Source organism: Nycticebus coucang, chromosome 11 (genome assembly GCF_027406575.1).
Source record: "Nycticebus coucang isolate mNycCou1 chromosome 11, mNycCou1.pri, whole genome shotgun sequence".
In the NCBI taxonomy this organism is placed as follows: Eukaryota; Metazoa; Chordata; class Mammalia; order Primates; family Lorisidae; genus Nycticebus; species Nycticebus coucang.
In genome coordinates this window covers 55,066,007-55,084,033 of record NC_069790.1, presented here as the reverse complement: position 1 = coordinate 55,084,033, position 18,027 = coordinate 55,066,007, and the positions used below count along the sequence as shown (strand labels likewise).

At 39.2% G+C, this 18,027-nt stretch overlaps 1 protein-coding gene across 4 annotated transcripts in view; it reads left to right on the top strand.

The window, feature by feature from the left end:
- Positions 1-18,027, top strand: part of DYNC1I1 (dynein cytoplasmic 1 intermediate chain 1) — a 340,112-nt gene that overhangs the window by 276,076 nt on the left and 46,009 nt on the right. For all 4 annotated transcript variants that reach the window (XM_053609525.1, XM_053609523.1, XM_053609526.1 and 1 more), the window contains 2 exons: positions 2,239-2,372; positions 6,767-6,911. In XM_053609525.1, the coding sequence (XP_053465500.1) occupies positions 2,239-2,372; positions 6,767-6,911 (279 nt within the window). The remainder of the gene's footprint in view (positions 1-2,238; positions 2,373-6,766; positions 6,912-18,027) is intronic.

The following is an 18,027-nucleotide window of genomic DNA, read 5'->3' as shown; positions in this document are numbered from 1 at the left end:
CTCCTCTGGAATGTTTGTGAGAATGGCTCCTGCCATTCCTTACTCAACAAATGAGAAGTTGAGAATGAAAAAGTTCCACAGTTTCCAAACCACTACTGATTGCAGTAATAGGAACCAAACAAAAGAACAGAAGTGGGTGAAGTGCTGGAGAGACTGTATGTAAATGCAACTTTCAAAATATACATAAGTATGCAGACACACATGCACACATGCATGAACACAGGCATGCATACTTTCCCCCATTTCTTTGTGTGAAAAAACAGTATTTCATCATCTTCCAACTAAAAACCACAAAGGAGAATTCATTATTCTAGCCTTTGACAAAAATGCAAGGAAACATGAAGAAAATGGTAACAGATTATCTAGGAGATAATTTTCAATTTTAACATTCCTCTTCCCTTTCCTGGAATAACATCCCTGGAATGCCTGTCACACAATTTTAGAAGACGTCAAAGTTTCAACGTATACATAAGGAAATGTGGAAACGGTAAAGAACGGCCTTTAAGTTGCCACAAACTACATTCGCAGGGAATACCGAAACTAAATAAGTTCTTTTTTAATTTTGGGGGGAAAAGAGAGTGCGAATAAGCTGCTCACACGTGACGTTCCTCTATTTTTGCTCATCTTTAACATTACACAGGTCTGTAGTGGTGCGGGCTTATCTTATGGCTTTGTCTTAAAATTCCCAGCCACTGTTTTTTTAAGCATGGAGCTTATACACACATATAAAAAGAGCACATTTTTAGTTGGCCTTTTTTTATTACATGTGTCTTTGTCTAGGTTAAACCAGTTGTATAGGGCTTCGAAGCCATTGCTAGTTGAGCACGCCCCCAGGCTGCTGCCTCTATGGAAAGACAGAATCTCATGGCCTGGTTTCCAGGGGTGGCAGGCAGGTGTAGGGCTAGCCCACAGTTGTCCTTGTCCCTCTCTTTCCCAGTCGGGCCAACGAGAAGCTTTACCTTCCTCGCTGCCGTTTTTAATGATGGGGCAGACCATTGGCTGGTCCAGTTCGCTGTATTACTTTGTTGTAGCGTCCTCTCCTTGGGCCCGGATGCTGATGTCCTTGCTGTGTCTGATCTCACAAACTGTAAACACATCACGGGGCCGCGGGGTCAGTGCTGCCTGTGCTGTCAGCATGCGCTTTGGATTTATGGACTCCTTGGATGAAATAACTGAGTTTATTTGTTTGTGTAAGAAAGACTGAACTCCTGAAAACCTATAAGGATATGATACCCCAGAATGATTTTTCAAAATTATGGCAGATACATAAAATAGGGTGTTTAATGTAAATACCCAGAAATACTCAGGGACATTAGTTATCATAAATTACTCTTCTCTGTTATTAAACTTAATTCAGCAGTGTATCTTTGAAAATTGGGAATCTTTAATTTCCAATTAAAAAAATCTTTTTTTTTTTTTTTTTTTTTTTTTAAAGAGGACTTGTATTTTATTTTTTTTAAAGACAGAGTCACATTCTGTTGCCCAGGATAGCATGCTATGGCCTCAGCCAGGCTCACAGCAACCTCAAACTCCTGGGTTCAAGGGATCCTCCTACCTTAGCCTCCCAAGTGGCTGGGACTACAGGCCACAATGCCTGGCTAATTTTTCTATCTTTTAGTAGAGATGGGGTAAAAATCATTTTATATGAAATAAAGACTTCCATTAACTATTTTAAAGGCTTACTTAAATCTCTATAGGCTTATAGCCTATGCACCCAACGGTTGCCCTTTCTGAAATCTAGACCCTGTTGAAATCTGGTTTTTATGACCTGAGTGACAACTTTCTGGTTTCAGTCCATGGAGGACACACACTTTTCTTTGACAAATGTGCTTAGTACACCTGATATTAATACATGGATATTCTCATGAGCAATTGATTTTGAAAATGTTTGTAAATACAAGGGTATTGTGTGTTTTATTAAATCCTGGAGCTGACAAGTGTAACCATTACGGCATTATCTTTCATTTCTGCACCATTAGTTTCAAAATTCTCACCTGTCATCTCTGCCTGACTTAAGAAACAGCAGCACATGCTGATGAAATCCAGCCGGCCTGAAACCAGAGACCCACAGAAGCATGAATGTCAGGGGCAGTAAAGCGTGGTTTCTGGCACAGCCGGGGTCTTTTGTAACGCTGCGTGAAAAGCAAACAGACGATTTGGCCAAATGATTTTTCCATGCTATCTTTGGCATGGCAGGGAGTTGACAGATGGAAATGTAACTACACTGTGTTTTGGTAGGAGAGCATGGAGCTGGTGTACAGTAAGTCCAAGCCTGTCGCTGTTACCGGAATGGCCTTCCCGACAGGAGACGTCAATAACTTTGTGGTTGGCAGCGAGGAGGGTACAGTCTACACAGCCTGTCGTCATGGAAGGTGATTTTCAGTTTTCTTACTAATGACATGTTCCTCATTTCCCAAAGTCTCTTATCACCTGCTGGATTATAACCACCTTGCATTGTAAAAAAGGCCTTTCTGAAGAAATGCAAAGTACAATTTCTGGTTTTTTTTTTTTTTTTTTTTTTATTAAATCATAGCTGTGTACATTAATGCAATCATGGGGCACCATACACTGGTTTTATAGACCATTTGACACATTTTCATCACTCTGGTTAACATAGCCTTCCTGGCATTTTCTTAGTTATTGTGTTAAGACATTTACATTCTACATATACCAAGTTTCACATGTACCCTTGTAAGATGCACCGCATGAAGCATACATCTGCTCTGACCATTGGCCATTTGGAAGTCTTCATCAGTTCTTACAGCCTTGAGGGGGGAAATCCAAGCTTCTTAGTCTATCAGCCTATCCACCTGCCCCTGCCCTGATGCCTCTTCACCACACACCTTCAGGCTCCAGCCATGTGCCCATCCTCAATAACAATCCCCAGACATTGCTCACTCCTCCACACCTGCAGCTCTTGTATGCTCAACTTCCATCAGCTTGAGCATTACTCCCTTTTTTGCCTGGTTAATGCCTCCCATCATCCAAGAGCCAGCACAGAGCTCATTCCATATTGAGACCTTTCCTGACTCTTAGGCAAAGAAAACTTCCTCCTTGAAGACCCATAGAATTTTCATTCCTTCTATTCAGACCTTCAAGGAATATTTACTAAGAACTTACCATGTGTCGGGTACCATCATAAAAATATAGTAAAGAACAAGAAAGAGATTTTATGTTCTAGTTATGGGTAGAAGAAAAATTAGCAAATAAATATATAGTTTAGGATGATAAACACTATGGAGAAGATCAAGGTAGAATGAGCAGAATATTGTTTGTGTGACTCAATGCAAAATGAATATCACCTACTAGGTCCATTTGCATTGAACTGAGGGACCTGGGGAGACCAACACCAGCAAGCACTCCACAAGGAGAAATAAGGGTGCAGCCCCTTCCAACGTTCCTCATTGGCTTTTATTGAAGTCTCAGGCATGAGACTTCAGTAAAAGCACAGCACAGCAGAAAGCTTCAAAGAGAGAGTAAAGGTTAAAAAGCTGCATGATTGTACTCCTAACACATCCTGTTTACTATACTTCTGTCTTTCCTTAATCTTATCACTGCTAATATATGACTTAGGGCTGGGACAGTATGCTGTGTTTAGTGAGTATTGTTTTCAGTACTCATGGTCTGTGCAGTGATGCTTGGTTTTTTCCCAAATTACTCTGTTCCAAGAGCCTAGCACTTTTAACCCTATGCTCTATCCTACAGAATATGACTGTAGGCTGTCAGATAAGCTTACTATTTCGTTTATTTTTCTTAAGCTTCTACAATAGCATTAATCATATTTTGTTTCAGTTATTCAGTCATTTGACAATTTTTCTCTTACTACACTATTTCTACTTGGTCTTTGATTCTGACTCAGTGCCTGGCACATAGTAAGCAAGGAACTAAAAAATCTATACAGGGAGTAAAGAAATGATGATTTCCAAATATTATAGAGAAATGCCTTAAAACCCTTCCTCCAAGTTGGAGGAATCAGAACAGTGTGAGTCACACAAACCACTGTGCTACTTCCAGGTGACAAGAACTCTGCCTTGATTGAGAGACTGGCAAATGTCCCCCAGAAGCAGAGCTGTCAAGAGAAAGTAGAATGCAGTAATTTGGACTAGATTGTAAAATTGCATGCAAAACTTAACAGGTGGCCTCAGACATTTTGAAAGTTTCACTATATTCACACTGGTGCTTAATTTCTCTTTTCACTTTGTAGTTTTTGTCCAATTGATTTTGCACTCATCCCAGGCTATTAAGATTTAATGAGGAACCACAAAGTATTCCAAGTTCATATTCCTGTATTTTTGTGCCTTACAGAAGTAAAGCATCTAGGCTCAGCTCTGTTACTTTTTTTTTCTATTCAAATAATGTAAGCTGTGATCCTCCTGCTATTCTGCACATAGAAACAAACAATATTTGTCCTGCTCACATGATTTGAAGATGACTTTGGGAGATTTGCCTCACAGTTCCACGTCCAAAGTTCCTCCTTCATAAAGCTGGCAAAAAGCACACATGCAATTCTTATCAGTCATAAAAAGATCGATAAAGGTATCCATCCACATTTACTACACACCTACTTTGAGTAAAGTGCTTTGCTAGATACTACAGAGCCTGCAGACATCATTTAAATGTAGTTCTCATCCTCAAGAAACTGATGACAGTGGGAAAGATAAATGCACAAACATCCAGAAGATAAGTAGAATGTCTTAAGTGGCATGAGAGGTGCAGAAGGTGCAGTGGACCACACATGAAGGCATGGCTTTACCTGCATACGTATTCCTACATAGAACCCAGGAGGCATAGGATCAATTGATTTAAATCTGGGTGCTGCTTAGGTCCTTCATCATCTGTGAAAGCTATAGAACACGTTCACTGATAGTTTTCAGAATTTCTTCTTAGTTTCTCTAATGTGAATAACCCTTTATGTTATGAATTTTTTTCCCCTGTGGTTATTGTTCTTTTCAAGCACAGTTAAATGTATGATCTGTGGCTCAAAAGGAGGTTCCCTATGACACACACTACAAATCTCTTTACAAGTTTCATTTTGCCATTTACATTGGTCCATCCAATTCCATCTGAAATATAAAATGCAAACCTTAGCAAAGTCATTCCCTAGCCGCGCTGGCTTTGTAGCCCTTGTAAATGGTCTGTATGGGAGTGTGGGGAGACGCAGGGCATTGCTGTTTTTCACTTAACATAGAGAAGGTGCAAACCCACTTCCACGAGTTAAACAAGGTCCTTGTTTTGCACCCTATAAACCTTTTCAGGATGCTGGTCAGAGCAAGTGGAATCTCACCAGGGCCCACTTCAAAGACCAGTTCCTCGGTTCATTAGAACAAATTCCAACCATCGTGTGTGGAACTGCTGTTAGCAGTTTCACTGGGCATGCTTTCTGAGTGCCTGTTACATGGACACACACAAAGCACTTTGCTCAGAATGCCAAATTTTGCTCAGCACATTGACACTTACTGGTGCTCCAGAGACCCAAATGTTTTAAGAACAGAATTCGTTGTTACTCTTAGTGACATAATATTCCACTGTCCCTATGCATTTGCCATATATATAAATTTATGCACATAAATTTTTAAAAACACTATTTTTTGTTTATTGTCTCAGATTTTCCTAATTGTGTATGATTGTGTATGTGATAATACAGGGCTGGAAATAATCCCAACCTTGTTAAATAAGCAAAATGTATCTGTGAGTAGCTTTTAAAATGTGTATCGCTATTTCCCAAATGTGCTTCTGTTTTTTAAAAAAGTGGAGAGGACATGAGTTTGTCCTTTTTTCTTTGCTATTTCATTCAACAAATGTGTATTGAGCTCTTACTATGTGCTAGATACTAGACACTTGGCAACAAGACAAAGTACCGGCCTTTGTGGAATTGACAGTGGATGTAGAATTTTCTCTTCTTCTTTCAGTGCGGAGAAAATGTCCTTCTCCCCGTATTTTGTTTAAATTATGTGTATTGTGGTGACAAAGGTTTCTATGAAGTATTACATTTTTAGGTATGCCAACTTAATTTAAGAATTTTTCTTGAAAGAATAAATGATTATTTCTCCAAAGATGTATGGAATGTTATAGCCAAAGGGTTCCCCCAAAAAAGTTAGAGTAGAAAATGTACAAAATGCCACTTCAAGAATAAAATAGTCTTATAAATACGAACTCTTCCGAGATCTAAGTATATTTGATTCTAGCAGAATAGCTGTATCAACAATGATAGGACTTGAACTTCTAAAAGGATTATATGATAAAATGTGATATTAAATTCTGAATTTTAAAAAGATTACATTGCCCGATATTTTTTGTAATCACCAAAAATACTGCATCACATGTTTGCAAACAATTTCTTTTTCTTGGGATAACTGTGAAAGTAGTTTTGTGTTTAGTGGTGAATAGTTGTTGTAAACTACGGAATAAAATAGTCTTATAAATACGAACTCTTCCGAGATCTAAGTATATTTGATTCTAGCAGAATAGCTGTATCAACAATGATAGGACTTGAACTTCTAAAAGGATTATATGATAAAATGTGATATTAAATTCTGAATTTTAAAAAGATTACATTGCCCGATATTTTTTGTAATCACCAAAAATACTGCATCACATGTTTGCAAACAATTTCTTTTTCTTGGGATAACTGTGAAAGTAGTTTTGTGTTTAGTGGTGAATAGTTGTTGTAAACTACGGAGAAGTCAATATGCAGAGGGGAGTTTGTGGCTGCTGGAAGCAATCACTGCTTTGCCAAGGTCACTCCTCTCATGTGTTCTTCATGCAGCAAAGCTGGGATCGGTGAGGTCTTTGAAGGTCACCAAGGGCCAGTGACAGGAATTAACTGCCACATGGCAGTGGGCCCTATCGACTTTTCCCACCTGTTTGTTACATCATCATTTGACTGGACTGTCAAACTGTGGACCACAAAGGTAAGAATACCTTGATTGAAATTCTCAGGTAATGTATAGGAGAAAAGGATGTTTTTTTCATTTTCTGGGGAAGTGGACCTGAAGCCTCTTCCAGGAGACCTGGCATTAGAAATGCATGCACCTGCTGGGGAGCCCTCTCTGCCTCACAGCTAGTTAAGGCCTACTTTCTCAGTCCATTTTATTTATTTTTAAATATAGAAAGAAATACTGGAAAACATTCTAATTGTAAAAATTTCAAATAGTTAAAATACTGATGAAGCCAACATTGTTCTTCATCAACTCTAACCTGGCCCACAGCATTCCTTTCATTGTGTGCCCCTCTGTTACTTCCCCAGAGGTAACCTCTCTTCTCTGTTCAAGGTTGATATTCCAGAACATGGTAACATGTACTTACTTGCATATGTACTTATGGAAAGATACACTTAGGACTTTGGTTGTTCGTTTTATTGTTTGGTTGGTTGCAAAGGTTTTTTAATTTAATTTTATTTTTTATTTTGAATATGTGGTAGTTTTTAAGCTGGTAAATGGCTCTATGTTATTTGTGTTTTCAAAGGTAATTTTCAGCATGTTTGAAAGCAAGAAGAAAAGCAAACACCATCCAGAAGGAAGGTGTAGTAATCTAGAGAAGAAATGACAGTGGCTTAGACCAGTAGTCTGGAATGGAAAAAAGTAAATGGCCTTGAGAATCACATTTAAGAGATAGAAGCCATAGAAATTGATGATTGGTTCAATAGGAGAAAAGGAGAGGGAGTGACCACAGAGGACCCAGGCTTCTGCCCTGGGTGGCTAGTGTGTCATGGCAGCACTCACTGCACTGCAGAGCAGTGGAAGAAGGGCGTGGGGGGGGGAGCTTTGCACATGCTGAGGTTAAGGTGCCTAGAGGCCCATTTCCAGATCTCCATGAGGGCAAGTGAAGAGAGAGAGAGCGCGCTTCAGTGTACACTTGGTAGCAGTCAGAATAGCAATGATATTCACAGCCAAAGAATGATTTTTATAAGAAATGCTAAGACTCAATCTGGAGGAAAAGGAGTACTTAGGAAAGAAATAGGGAAAGTGGAACTAGAAAAAGAGATTAGGTTGGTGCAGTGGCTCACGACTATAATCTTAGCACTCTGGGAGGCTGAGGCAGGTGGACTGCCTGAGCTCAGGAGTTCCAGACCAGCCTCAGCTAGAGCCTGACCCTGTCTCTAAAAAATAGCTGGGCATTGTGATGGGCACCTGTAGTCGCAGCTACTCAGGGGGCTGGAGCAAGAGAATCATTTGAGCCCAAGAGTTTGAGGTTGCTGTGAACTATGACACCACAGCACTCTACGGAGGGTGACAAAGTAAGACTCTGTTTCAAAAAAAAAGAAAAGGAAATTAACAAGTAGCTGAAGGAATAAAAGACAAATGAGGATAACTTTTGTGCATGGCTCCATTGGTATCCCTGGAGAAGACCATGTCAAAAGGATGGAACTGGCTCTTCGCTGTGTGAGAAGATGCACAACCTCATTTATAAGAGAAATTCAAATGAAAACCAAGTTGAGAAATCTATTTTCACCTATCAGATTGACAAAGTTTCACAACATACTCTCTGATGAGGCTGAAAGAACTCAGCCATTCTCATTTCCATTGCCAGTGGAAATGCAAAATGGCACGACACTGTGAAGGAGAATTGGGCGACATCTAAAAATAATAAGTGTGGCAACATCTAAAAGTAATACATGCTTTAACAGAGCTATTTCTCACTTCTAGGAATCTATGCCAGAGATAGACTATCCAAAATAAGTTTGAGTTGAACTTATCAGTAAGAACTCAGGGTGTGAATTCTCTTTAAATATGCAGAAAGCTTTTCATTGAAAGATTCCTTGACTAGCAAAAGACTGAATACAACTCAAAAATTTCCATCAACAGAGCACTGGCTGGATGGATCAAAAGTCTGGTATGTGCACCCAACGGAGTATTGCTATTCAGGTGTAAGAAAAAGTGAAGAAGGCTGCTATGTAATATTAGGGAGTGATTGCCAGGTTCTTTCTTTAAATAAATAAAGCATGGTGGAAAGAAGTACAACTAATATATGGTCATTGTTTAGAATTATAGTTATAAATATATTTAACAGTTGAAAGAATAAACCACCAAAAAAATTTACTTAAGTTACTTACAGGGAGGTAAGAGGCTAAAACAAAGATAATAGCCAGGCTTGTTTGAATATACCTTATCTGTACATTTGATTGTGGAACCATGTAAATGTTTTATATAGTCATAAAATTAGAGAAGATATATTTTTAAATTGGCTCCTAAAAAATTTAAAGTAGCATGTATCAACATTTAGTGTGGTTCAAAGTGGTGGCAAAACCTTATAGTAAGAGATGGTTTAAAGTGACTTTAAAACACAGCATGTTGAATGTTCATTCCTTAAGGACATCCTTTAACATTCTTTAAGGATTTAAAAAATACTGCCAAAAACCTTCAACTACTTCTGGTGCTCACTTTGCTTATTATTGTGTGTTACCAATAATCAGAAACTATAGTATTTGCATCATGACATAAAGGACTATGTTGGTGTCATTGAGAACTTAGATTATCAGCTTCGTTAAAAGGAAATACTAACCATGGAGTTAAAAGTCAGGATAATTCTGCAATTATCCTGAATTTGAGTTGGACTTGTCACTAAGAACTCATGATGTATATTATCTTTCTACCAAAAAGATCTAGAAACAGTGACTGATCCAATAGCAATAATATTTCTGGTGCCCAGAATATGCTCCCCAAATACAAGTTCTGCTAAAAAGAAAACAGTAGAAGAAAGAGAGAGAGAGAGAGAGAGAGAAGAGGAGGGGAGGGAGGGGAGGGGAGGAAAGGAAAGGAGAAAGAGGAAAGAGGAGAAAGGAAAAGAAAGAGGAAGGGAGGGAGGGAGGAAAGAAGGAAGGAAGGAGAGAAGGAGAAGGAAAAAGAAGGAAAGGAAGAATAAATAAGAAACCAGAAGACATTCCTGGTTCTAAGTCAGGAACAGGAAATGTATAAAATAAATTGAGAATGTTTTGTTATAACAAAAAGCAAGGAAGTTACCAAACACTACAAAGTTGTTGTCAAAAAGACTTGGAACCATGTGAGCTTCTGCTGGCTCAGAGAACATCGATAGGGTAATAAATTTATGAGTTCATGATGACACCGAAGAAAACAAACGACGGCCTTGTTGGTCACCTTTGGAGAAAACAAAGCAAACCAACTCACTATTTGGAGAACCAGTAAGTAAAGGAAATAATCAAATATTTATTCTGTCTTTTCTGCATATTTATACTTCAAGGTTACTAAATAGTCAATGAGGGCAAGTTTTTCCAGTTAATATAGCAACAAGACATGATAGCATTTTAATATCATCGTTTTACCAACCCTATTATCTAGGCAATGATTATTGCTGATAATATTATAAAAACAATACCACCTTTGAAGTAGGCTTGTGAATTTGAATCTGAATCTTACAAATCCTCTACATGTCTGAATGGAGAGGCAATAAGAGATACAGATGGAAAATATTAAATAAAATTACGAGAGTGTGGTCAGTCAGATCCAGTCTATAGGGAAATCTGTAGGACATTTTCATTTCTGCAACACAACCAAAAAAAAAAAAAAAGAGCAAGAACGAAATGGAAGTAGAAACTATGGAACAAAACAAAGAATAAAACAGAACTTGAGACGTTTTGACAAGTTTTACAATATGGATCTTATGCACAAGGGCTGTCGGGAAAGTATCCAGCCACACAGGTCTCTTTTTCATAGGGCAGGGCTGGATACTTTGTGGACAGCCCTCATAGATCTCAGTTTAAACAATGAGTCAATTGAAAAAAAATGAGAAGGCTATTAAAGAAATGTAAATACTGACTGTATACTGATGTGATTTATGGATTACTATTTTTAGGTGTGATCATGATATGATCGCTTTAAGTGGTTTTATCTTTTAGGGATGCTTATTGAAATATCTACAAAAGAAATTATGTGATGTCAGTGATCTGCTACAAAATAAACTGTTGGCAATCGCAGACTCTGTGGCTATAGATGAGTAAGATCGGCCATGTATTGATAATTACTGACATCAGATGATTGATATTAAATCTCTATATTTACACATATGTTTAGATTTTTCTATAATAAGACACTGAAGAAAAATAATGATAAATATTTCAGAAAAGTCATATTAGGACTGGACGTGTCAATTTAGCAACTCAGAAGCCACTGGTGTCCTTGGCAAATCCAGTTTTGGGGGGATGTGTTGAGGGTGGGACACAAATTACAGTGGGCTAAGGACTGAGGGAAAAGGGAGGAAAATCAAGATGTTTTCTTTCCTTTTTTATTTTTTGAGATTGTAGAGACTTTGGAGGATGAGCGGAAGAACCAGTAAAGAGGGAGAACCGGAAAGCTCAAAGTGTAAGACGGAGCAAGGGCCAGGAAAATGTTACTGTGAATGGGATCAGGAGCATGGGTAGCAGAGTGAGTCTTAAATTTGAGCAGCGACAAGTCTTTCGTGGTAATAGAAGTGCAGGAAAGGATGATCGAATCTGAGTCAGTATGTAAAGTTAGTGGATGAAGACAGAGTAAACTCTCCTATGATGGCTATGTTTTTAATGAAGGAGGAGATTAAACATTCTGTTGAGTGGGAAGTAAAGGAGATATTGAAGGGAGCAGATTTCAGCTGGTCCCAGAGAATAGAAAGAGCTGATTAGAAAACCAAAGACGGGCTCTGGGCGGTGTGGAGGTCCCAGATGCAGAGACCAGAATGTTTTAGTGGCTTCACTCTGCAGGTCTGATTTTCTCCAAGAGGGTGCAGCAGTACAAACATGGTCATGAAAGAAGAGGATAGTTAGATGGATCTGGGGCAAGAGCCCTACCAGAGTGTGATGGGAAGACAATTGCACATGGAATCTGGAGATGTGGGCAGGGAAGCATTTGATGTTATAAGCTAAAGATTCTAATCTGGAACAGAAAAGAAATAAAGGCAGGAGAAAGAAAAGGAAACAAGGGATTGGATGCCCCTGTAAAATCAAAGAACAGGTATGAAGGAAGTCATTGAGCAAGAGAATTAGTAGATTAAGAGATTATTGTTAGAAAGTGGGATGTGCAGATTTAGTAATTTGCAATTGAAATGGTTGCAAGTGATTTTTTTTTTTTATTGCAAGTGATTTTTTAAAAGTCAAGGATGTGATCATGTGTGGCATCTAGCAAAGATGAAATTCACTGGAAATGAGGAGGTCACAGAAACAAAAGGTCAAGATGCTGGTGTTCTGTGGGCTTTGGAGTGGGCCAGAATAATGGCTAGACTGGGATAGAGAAGATGGCTAGACAATGTTCACAGAGCGACCATCCTCAGTAAATTAAGAGGATACAGATAGCCTGAGCTTGAAAGAAATAGGACGTTTTGGTGGAGATCTAAGGAACAATGAAATAGCCCTGGGGAGCAAGTAAGAAGAGGACCAAATACACGCTAATGAACAGCTTCTCCTTGAGGAGACTGCAGGAGAGGTGGTGAGCTTAGGACAGAATTAGGATTCCCCTGAGGCAGGCAGTAGAGAAAACTTCTCATGAGAAAGCTGAGGATGGTGGCAAAAGCATTTACATGGAATGCTTGGGGCAGGGAGGAGGCCATGGTAGAAACATCCCCAAGGAAGGGAGCAGTGAATGAAGGATTCAGGTGAAATAAGTACTACTAGTGATTTCTAGAAAATGCTATATGACCCCGTCAGGAATGGGAGAAAAGGGCCTAGAATTCAGGACAGGGTGCTAATATTGACGGATTCTAGAACAATGAGGACAGCATGAAGGGAGAGGGAATTAAAGCACATTGCAAGTAGGAACGTGGCCTTGGATGTTGGAGTCTGCTAAGGAGTGTGTAAGAACTCACCTGCAGAAAAAAATAACAAAACCCATTATATTGTCCTCCCTCTACCCACCCACCCCCAACAAGTTTCATCATTAAACCAGTTAGGGAGGACTACACCTTGAAGCAGAAACTCTGCTGGAGTGGTTGGCCTTGCAAATGGAGAAGCAGGCTACATGCTAGGCAGCTGAACCAACAAATGCATGCGAGAAATAAACCATTTTCATCCATGTGGCTGGAAGGTAGGGAATCCAGTTAGGGAATGAGGCTGCAAAGATAGGTCTATACTTGATTGTGTAGATTTATTTTTATTTTATAGGTGATGACAACTCATCTTAGGAGGGAATTAATCAAAATTTAATTTTAAGGAGTTTGCTTTGCAATACTATGGAAGATGAATTTTCTCATGTGCCAAAATCAACATTCATTGAGGTCATATCGTGTAGTAGGCATTGTGCTGAATGCCTTCTTGCTGTTTTAAATACATTAGTTCATTAAAGTCTCACAATAAACTTATGAGTAGATATCAGCATCTCATTTTATTAAGAGGAAATGGGCACAAGAGGGTTTTAATAACTTGCCTGATGTTCTCAGAAAATAAATGAGGAAACTGGGATTCAAATTCAGATTTGTGTGACCCCACAGCCTATGTTCAACCTGCTAAGCCTGGAAACAAGTAGTCCAGTTACAACCTCTTTGGTCATCCAGCTGAAATCCAGAATTTAGGCAGTGAGCTTGTGCAGGAGAACACAAATCTGAGAGACGAAATCAGCCACATGCAGTGCCCAGCTGACTTGATTTGAGAGGGGAGTCAGTGTTGACTCCGATCTCTCTGCCTTCTGCATCTGAGTGGAGGAGCGATGGTGCCAGTGACTGAGACACAGCATACAGGAGGAGAAGCAGACTTAGATTGGAGGCAGAAAATTCGTAGGCTTGCATTGCTCAAACCGTGGTGCCTCTAAATTCCTACAAGGTGATTGAAGATACTTGTCTCAATTCATTCAGATTGCCATTACAAAATACCTTGGATTTGATAATTTATAAACAACAGAATTTATCGCTTACAGTTTTGAAGGCTGAGATGTTCAAGATCAAAATGTCAAAATATTGGGTGTCTGGCAATAGCTGTCCACCTGACATGAGCTCAAACAACTAAGCTCATCATCTCATCCTAGAAAAAGTGCTCCATACCTCGTTGCTGACTATCACTACGGTCACCTTCGAAGTCCTCCTCTTGGGAAGCAATGCACCAATAGCATCAGTGCCTCATCCACCCTTTAAAGCAATTTTGCAACTCTTTTTCTGAAATGGCCATCAGAGCTGTCATATGAAGGTCTGACAATTAAGTTCACAAACTAATCCTAGAAAAAGTGCCACATGCCTCATTGCTGAATATCACTGCAGTCACAGAAGGGCAAGGGGGGGGGGGCTTCAAAAGTGATCACAGCAAAATTCAGCAGGGAGGTATGTGGCACTTTTTCTAGGATGAGTTCACAAACTTAATTGTTCAACCTCACAGATGGTGCCTTCTTGCTGTTTTCTCACCTGGCAGGAGAAAATGAGCCTTTATATAAGAGTACTAATCCCATTCATGAGGACAGAGACCTCAAGATCTAGTCACCTCCTAAAGCTCCTACCCTTTAATACTTTAATACTATCACACCGAAGATTAAGTTTCAGTGTGAATTATGGAGAACAGGAGGAGAATACAAACATTCACACCACAGCAATACTCAAGTTCAGGTACAAGAGTTGAGTTAAAAATATAGACATGACAGTGATCAGCATCTAGTTGGCCATTTACTCCTCAGGTGAAAGTGATGAATAGGATGTGGATTGAAGGGGATAATAAGTGCTACGTTGGAGCCGCTGAAGCTGCAGGTGCTGAAGCATGAGAATGCTCATAAAAGAACATGGAAAAGGGTGATGAACCCCAGAGATGACAAGAAATATACAAATGGCAGGCCAAGAAGGAGGTCCCATGGTCATCAGTGAGAATAATTTTGGTGGAGCTCTGGTGATAGATTGTGAGTGATTGGAGAGTGAAAAGGGAAGACAACATCTACTGAGAAATTAAACTGCTCCTTCCTACATGAGGCTGTGAACTGAAGACAGGGCAGTGACTAGCAGGAAAGATGGAGTGGAAGAAGAATTTGATCATTGTCCTCTTTCAGAGACTTGAGTAGGTTTGTGGTCTGAAGAGAAGGAGCCAATGGAAAATGTAGATCAATAGTATGTGGTTTTAAAAATGGAGAAAGAGGATTTCAAGTGCCTGCTTGGGGTTGGGGTAAGGAGAAGACGCAAGACGCTGGTGAGCCTGGGAAAAGGCTTCCAGGAAGTTGAAGGGGAGCCAAGAAGGGGAGAAGGTCCCTCTTTCCTCAGTGAAATTGGAGACACAGTCATCTGCTAACAGTGGTGGGCACTGGGACGTGGTGGGAGAGGAAGGGGGTTTGGACTAGGTCCTGTAAGAGATGGGATAGGGCCCTGACTCCAGAGGATGTCTGAACTACACAGATTTGAGGACCAGCTAGGACTAAACATCACAGGTGCATTTCATGAGTGATGTCTAATTTAAATTTTACAAGGTGATAAGAGGAGCATGAGAAACTATGTAAGGTTGTCATTGTTGAATCTCTGAGGTCTTCAGAAATCTTCTGAATCTGACATTCAAAGCTCTCCACAACTGGTCCACACCATTGCTACAGCAGGTCAATAGGTTGAGATGTGGGAGATACAGAACTTCACAGTTCTTCTAAACTTAAGGGCCTCAAAGACCAGTAGAACACCATTACCTGGGACTTATTAGAAGTGCAAATTCTCCAGGCCCCATCCCAGCCCCTCTATCAAAAACCCTGGGGATGGAGCCCAGCCATCTGTGTGTAAGTCTTCCAAGTGATCCTGACCCTGCTGGAATAGGAAGAGCCCTGCTCTAAATCACCATGAAGTTCTTTCAAATTTCCCGTCATACAGAGTGGTGGGGCAGTTTAGTTATTTTGAGGGATCCCTCCTTTCTCCCAGTGACCTGGGAAGCTGGTTTAGGGTGAGGGCAGGAGAATGAAGACTAGTGTACTACCCCTAGCCATGTTCCTCTGTGTGATTAAAGTCTTACTTGTTCTGGCCAACGGTCTGTACTGTGAATACACTTGAAACTCTGAACTAATTATAACCTTTTGTGGTGTGCTGGGAACAATAGCTATGCTAGAAACTCTTGACAGCATGGGCTAGTATCTTTCTCCTCTTCTTAATTTAAACCAGAATAAAATTTAAAGGAAGCAGGAACTATATTTCTTACAATTATTAATCACTTTTGCAAGACCGTGACTGAAAATAACCTCCTTTGTCTTAATAAGAAGGACAGAGTGAAAAAATGCTATTTTAAAAATACTGGGAATGGAAGGTTTGGGCTTTCAGTCTTATTAACAATGAGAATTTTCAGAGAGGCATATGGCTGATAAAGAAATGAAATAAATGGGTAATTATTTTAGTCCCTTCTCACAATAATGGTTACCTTAGTAGTCTTTATTTGAAACTCACTGGCTATTATAATTTTATTATTTAAACAAAAGCCAATGATGGAGTCTCACTCAATAATTGGATTAGTGATACCCTTACACTTAAGCTTGTAAATTAAATAACATATGGAAGAATCCTCCCAATTGGAGAGAGAATTGATGCTAAGAAATAAGACTTTGAAGTAGAAATCAAATTTTAAAAGAGGCTACAATGTAATACTTTCTTCATAAAAATAAATATAACTCACAAATATACCCCCCCCAAAAAAAAAGCTCAAAGACAACCCAAAGAACAGGAAATTTGCATCACAAACATGCATTTTGGACGCTCTACTAACTGAGAACTCATATTTCCAAGACAAAGATGAAATATTAAAAAAGAAAATCTGTATTCCAGGGGAGACTATCATGATGGAATTAGCACACTGAGAGGAATGAATCTAATCTTGAGGCCTGTAGCAAAGTCCAGTTATGAATTCGCTTTGCATAACTAAAATGATTGCAAGAGAGGTAATAGCACATCACAGGCTTTTAGAAAGAGAGAAGCTATGATTTCAAAGATCCAAATTTAAAAAATAAAGCATCTTTATATAGAATTTTAGCTTTCTGTAAAGCTAAATGAAAAAAGAAGTATGTGGAAAATATGCAATCATTGTTAATTCTCTCTGTGATTTGAATAATTAATATTCCAATTAATTTCGTATATCGTTTTATTTAAACTTTGCTTGAAGATTGAGCAGTTTGAATTTTTGAATGGGAAAGGCAAAAGGAGGGATGTAATAGTACAAATTTTGAAGTATTTGAGGTTTTTGGTTTTTTTGAGACAGAATCTCACTCTGTCATCCTGGGTAGAGTGCTACGGCATCATAGCTCACAGCAACCTCAGACGCTTGGGCTCAAGTGATCCTCTCACCTCAGTCTCCTGAGTAGTGGCACCTACAGGCACCTGCCATGATGCCTGGCTTGTTTTAGAGATGGGGTCTTGCTCTTGCTCAGGCTGGTCTCAAACTCCTGAGCTCAAGTAAGCCACCCACCTTGGCCTCCCAGAGCACTCAGATTACAGGCATGACCCCGTGCCTGTCCTGGTATTTGAGGTTCTGTTCTTATTAACACCCAAAAGATTGGCTTAATTTATGAATGACAAATAGATACATTTCTTATCAGTGGATAATTTACTACATAAAAGAATTATGCAATCATTTTAAAATGATTCTCTCATTTCATTAGCTAAATAGACTTATCAAGAAAAAATAAGGAATTTCTTGTTAGTAACACAAGCACTTTGGTCAGAAATTTGAGGCAATATAAATAAGGGAATCTTTTTTTTTTTTTGGTAAGCATAGTAATGGAACCATTTTTGATAGGGGCATTTTGCTGATCAGCAAAATTATAAACGTATTTTGTTTTAACTCCACACTTGATATATTGAGAGAAGCACAGGAAATAAATGATATGGCCTTTGCTCCACAGGTAAAAAATTAAAATATAACCATGTATAAAAAATACTATTGTTATTGTTGGTTACCAGGTAGACAGTACCTGAGAGATTCTTGATGAATAGTAGAGCAAATAATCAGATGTGCCCTAGCTGGGGCATGGTGACTAAGGCCTAGAACATGTAGCGTGTAAATCCTCTACCTATCCACATGTGAATTTGCATGCTTAGCATCATCTGTCTCAACTTCCCCTTCCACCTACCCTAGTGGAAACAAAACAAAACAAAATCACCTACCCTTGGTCTTGCTGTCCCTTT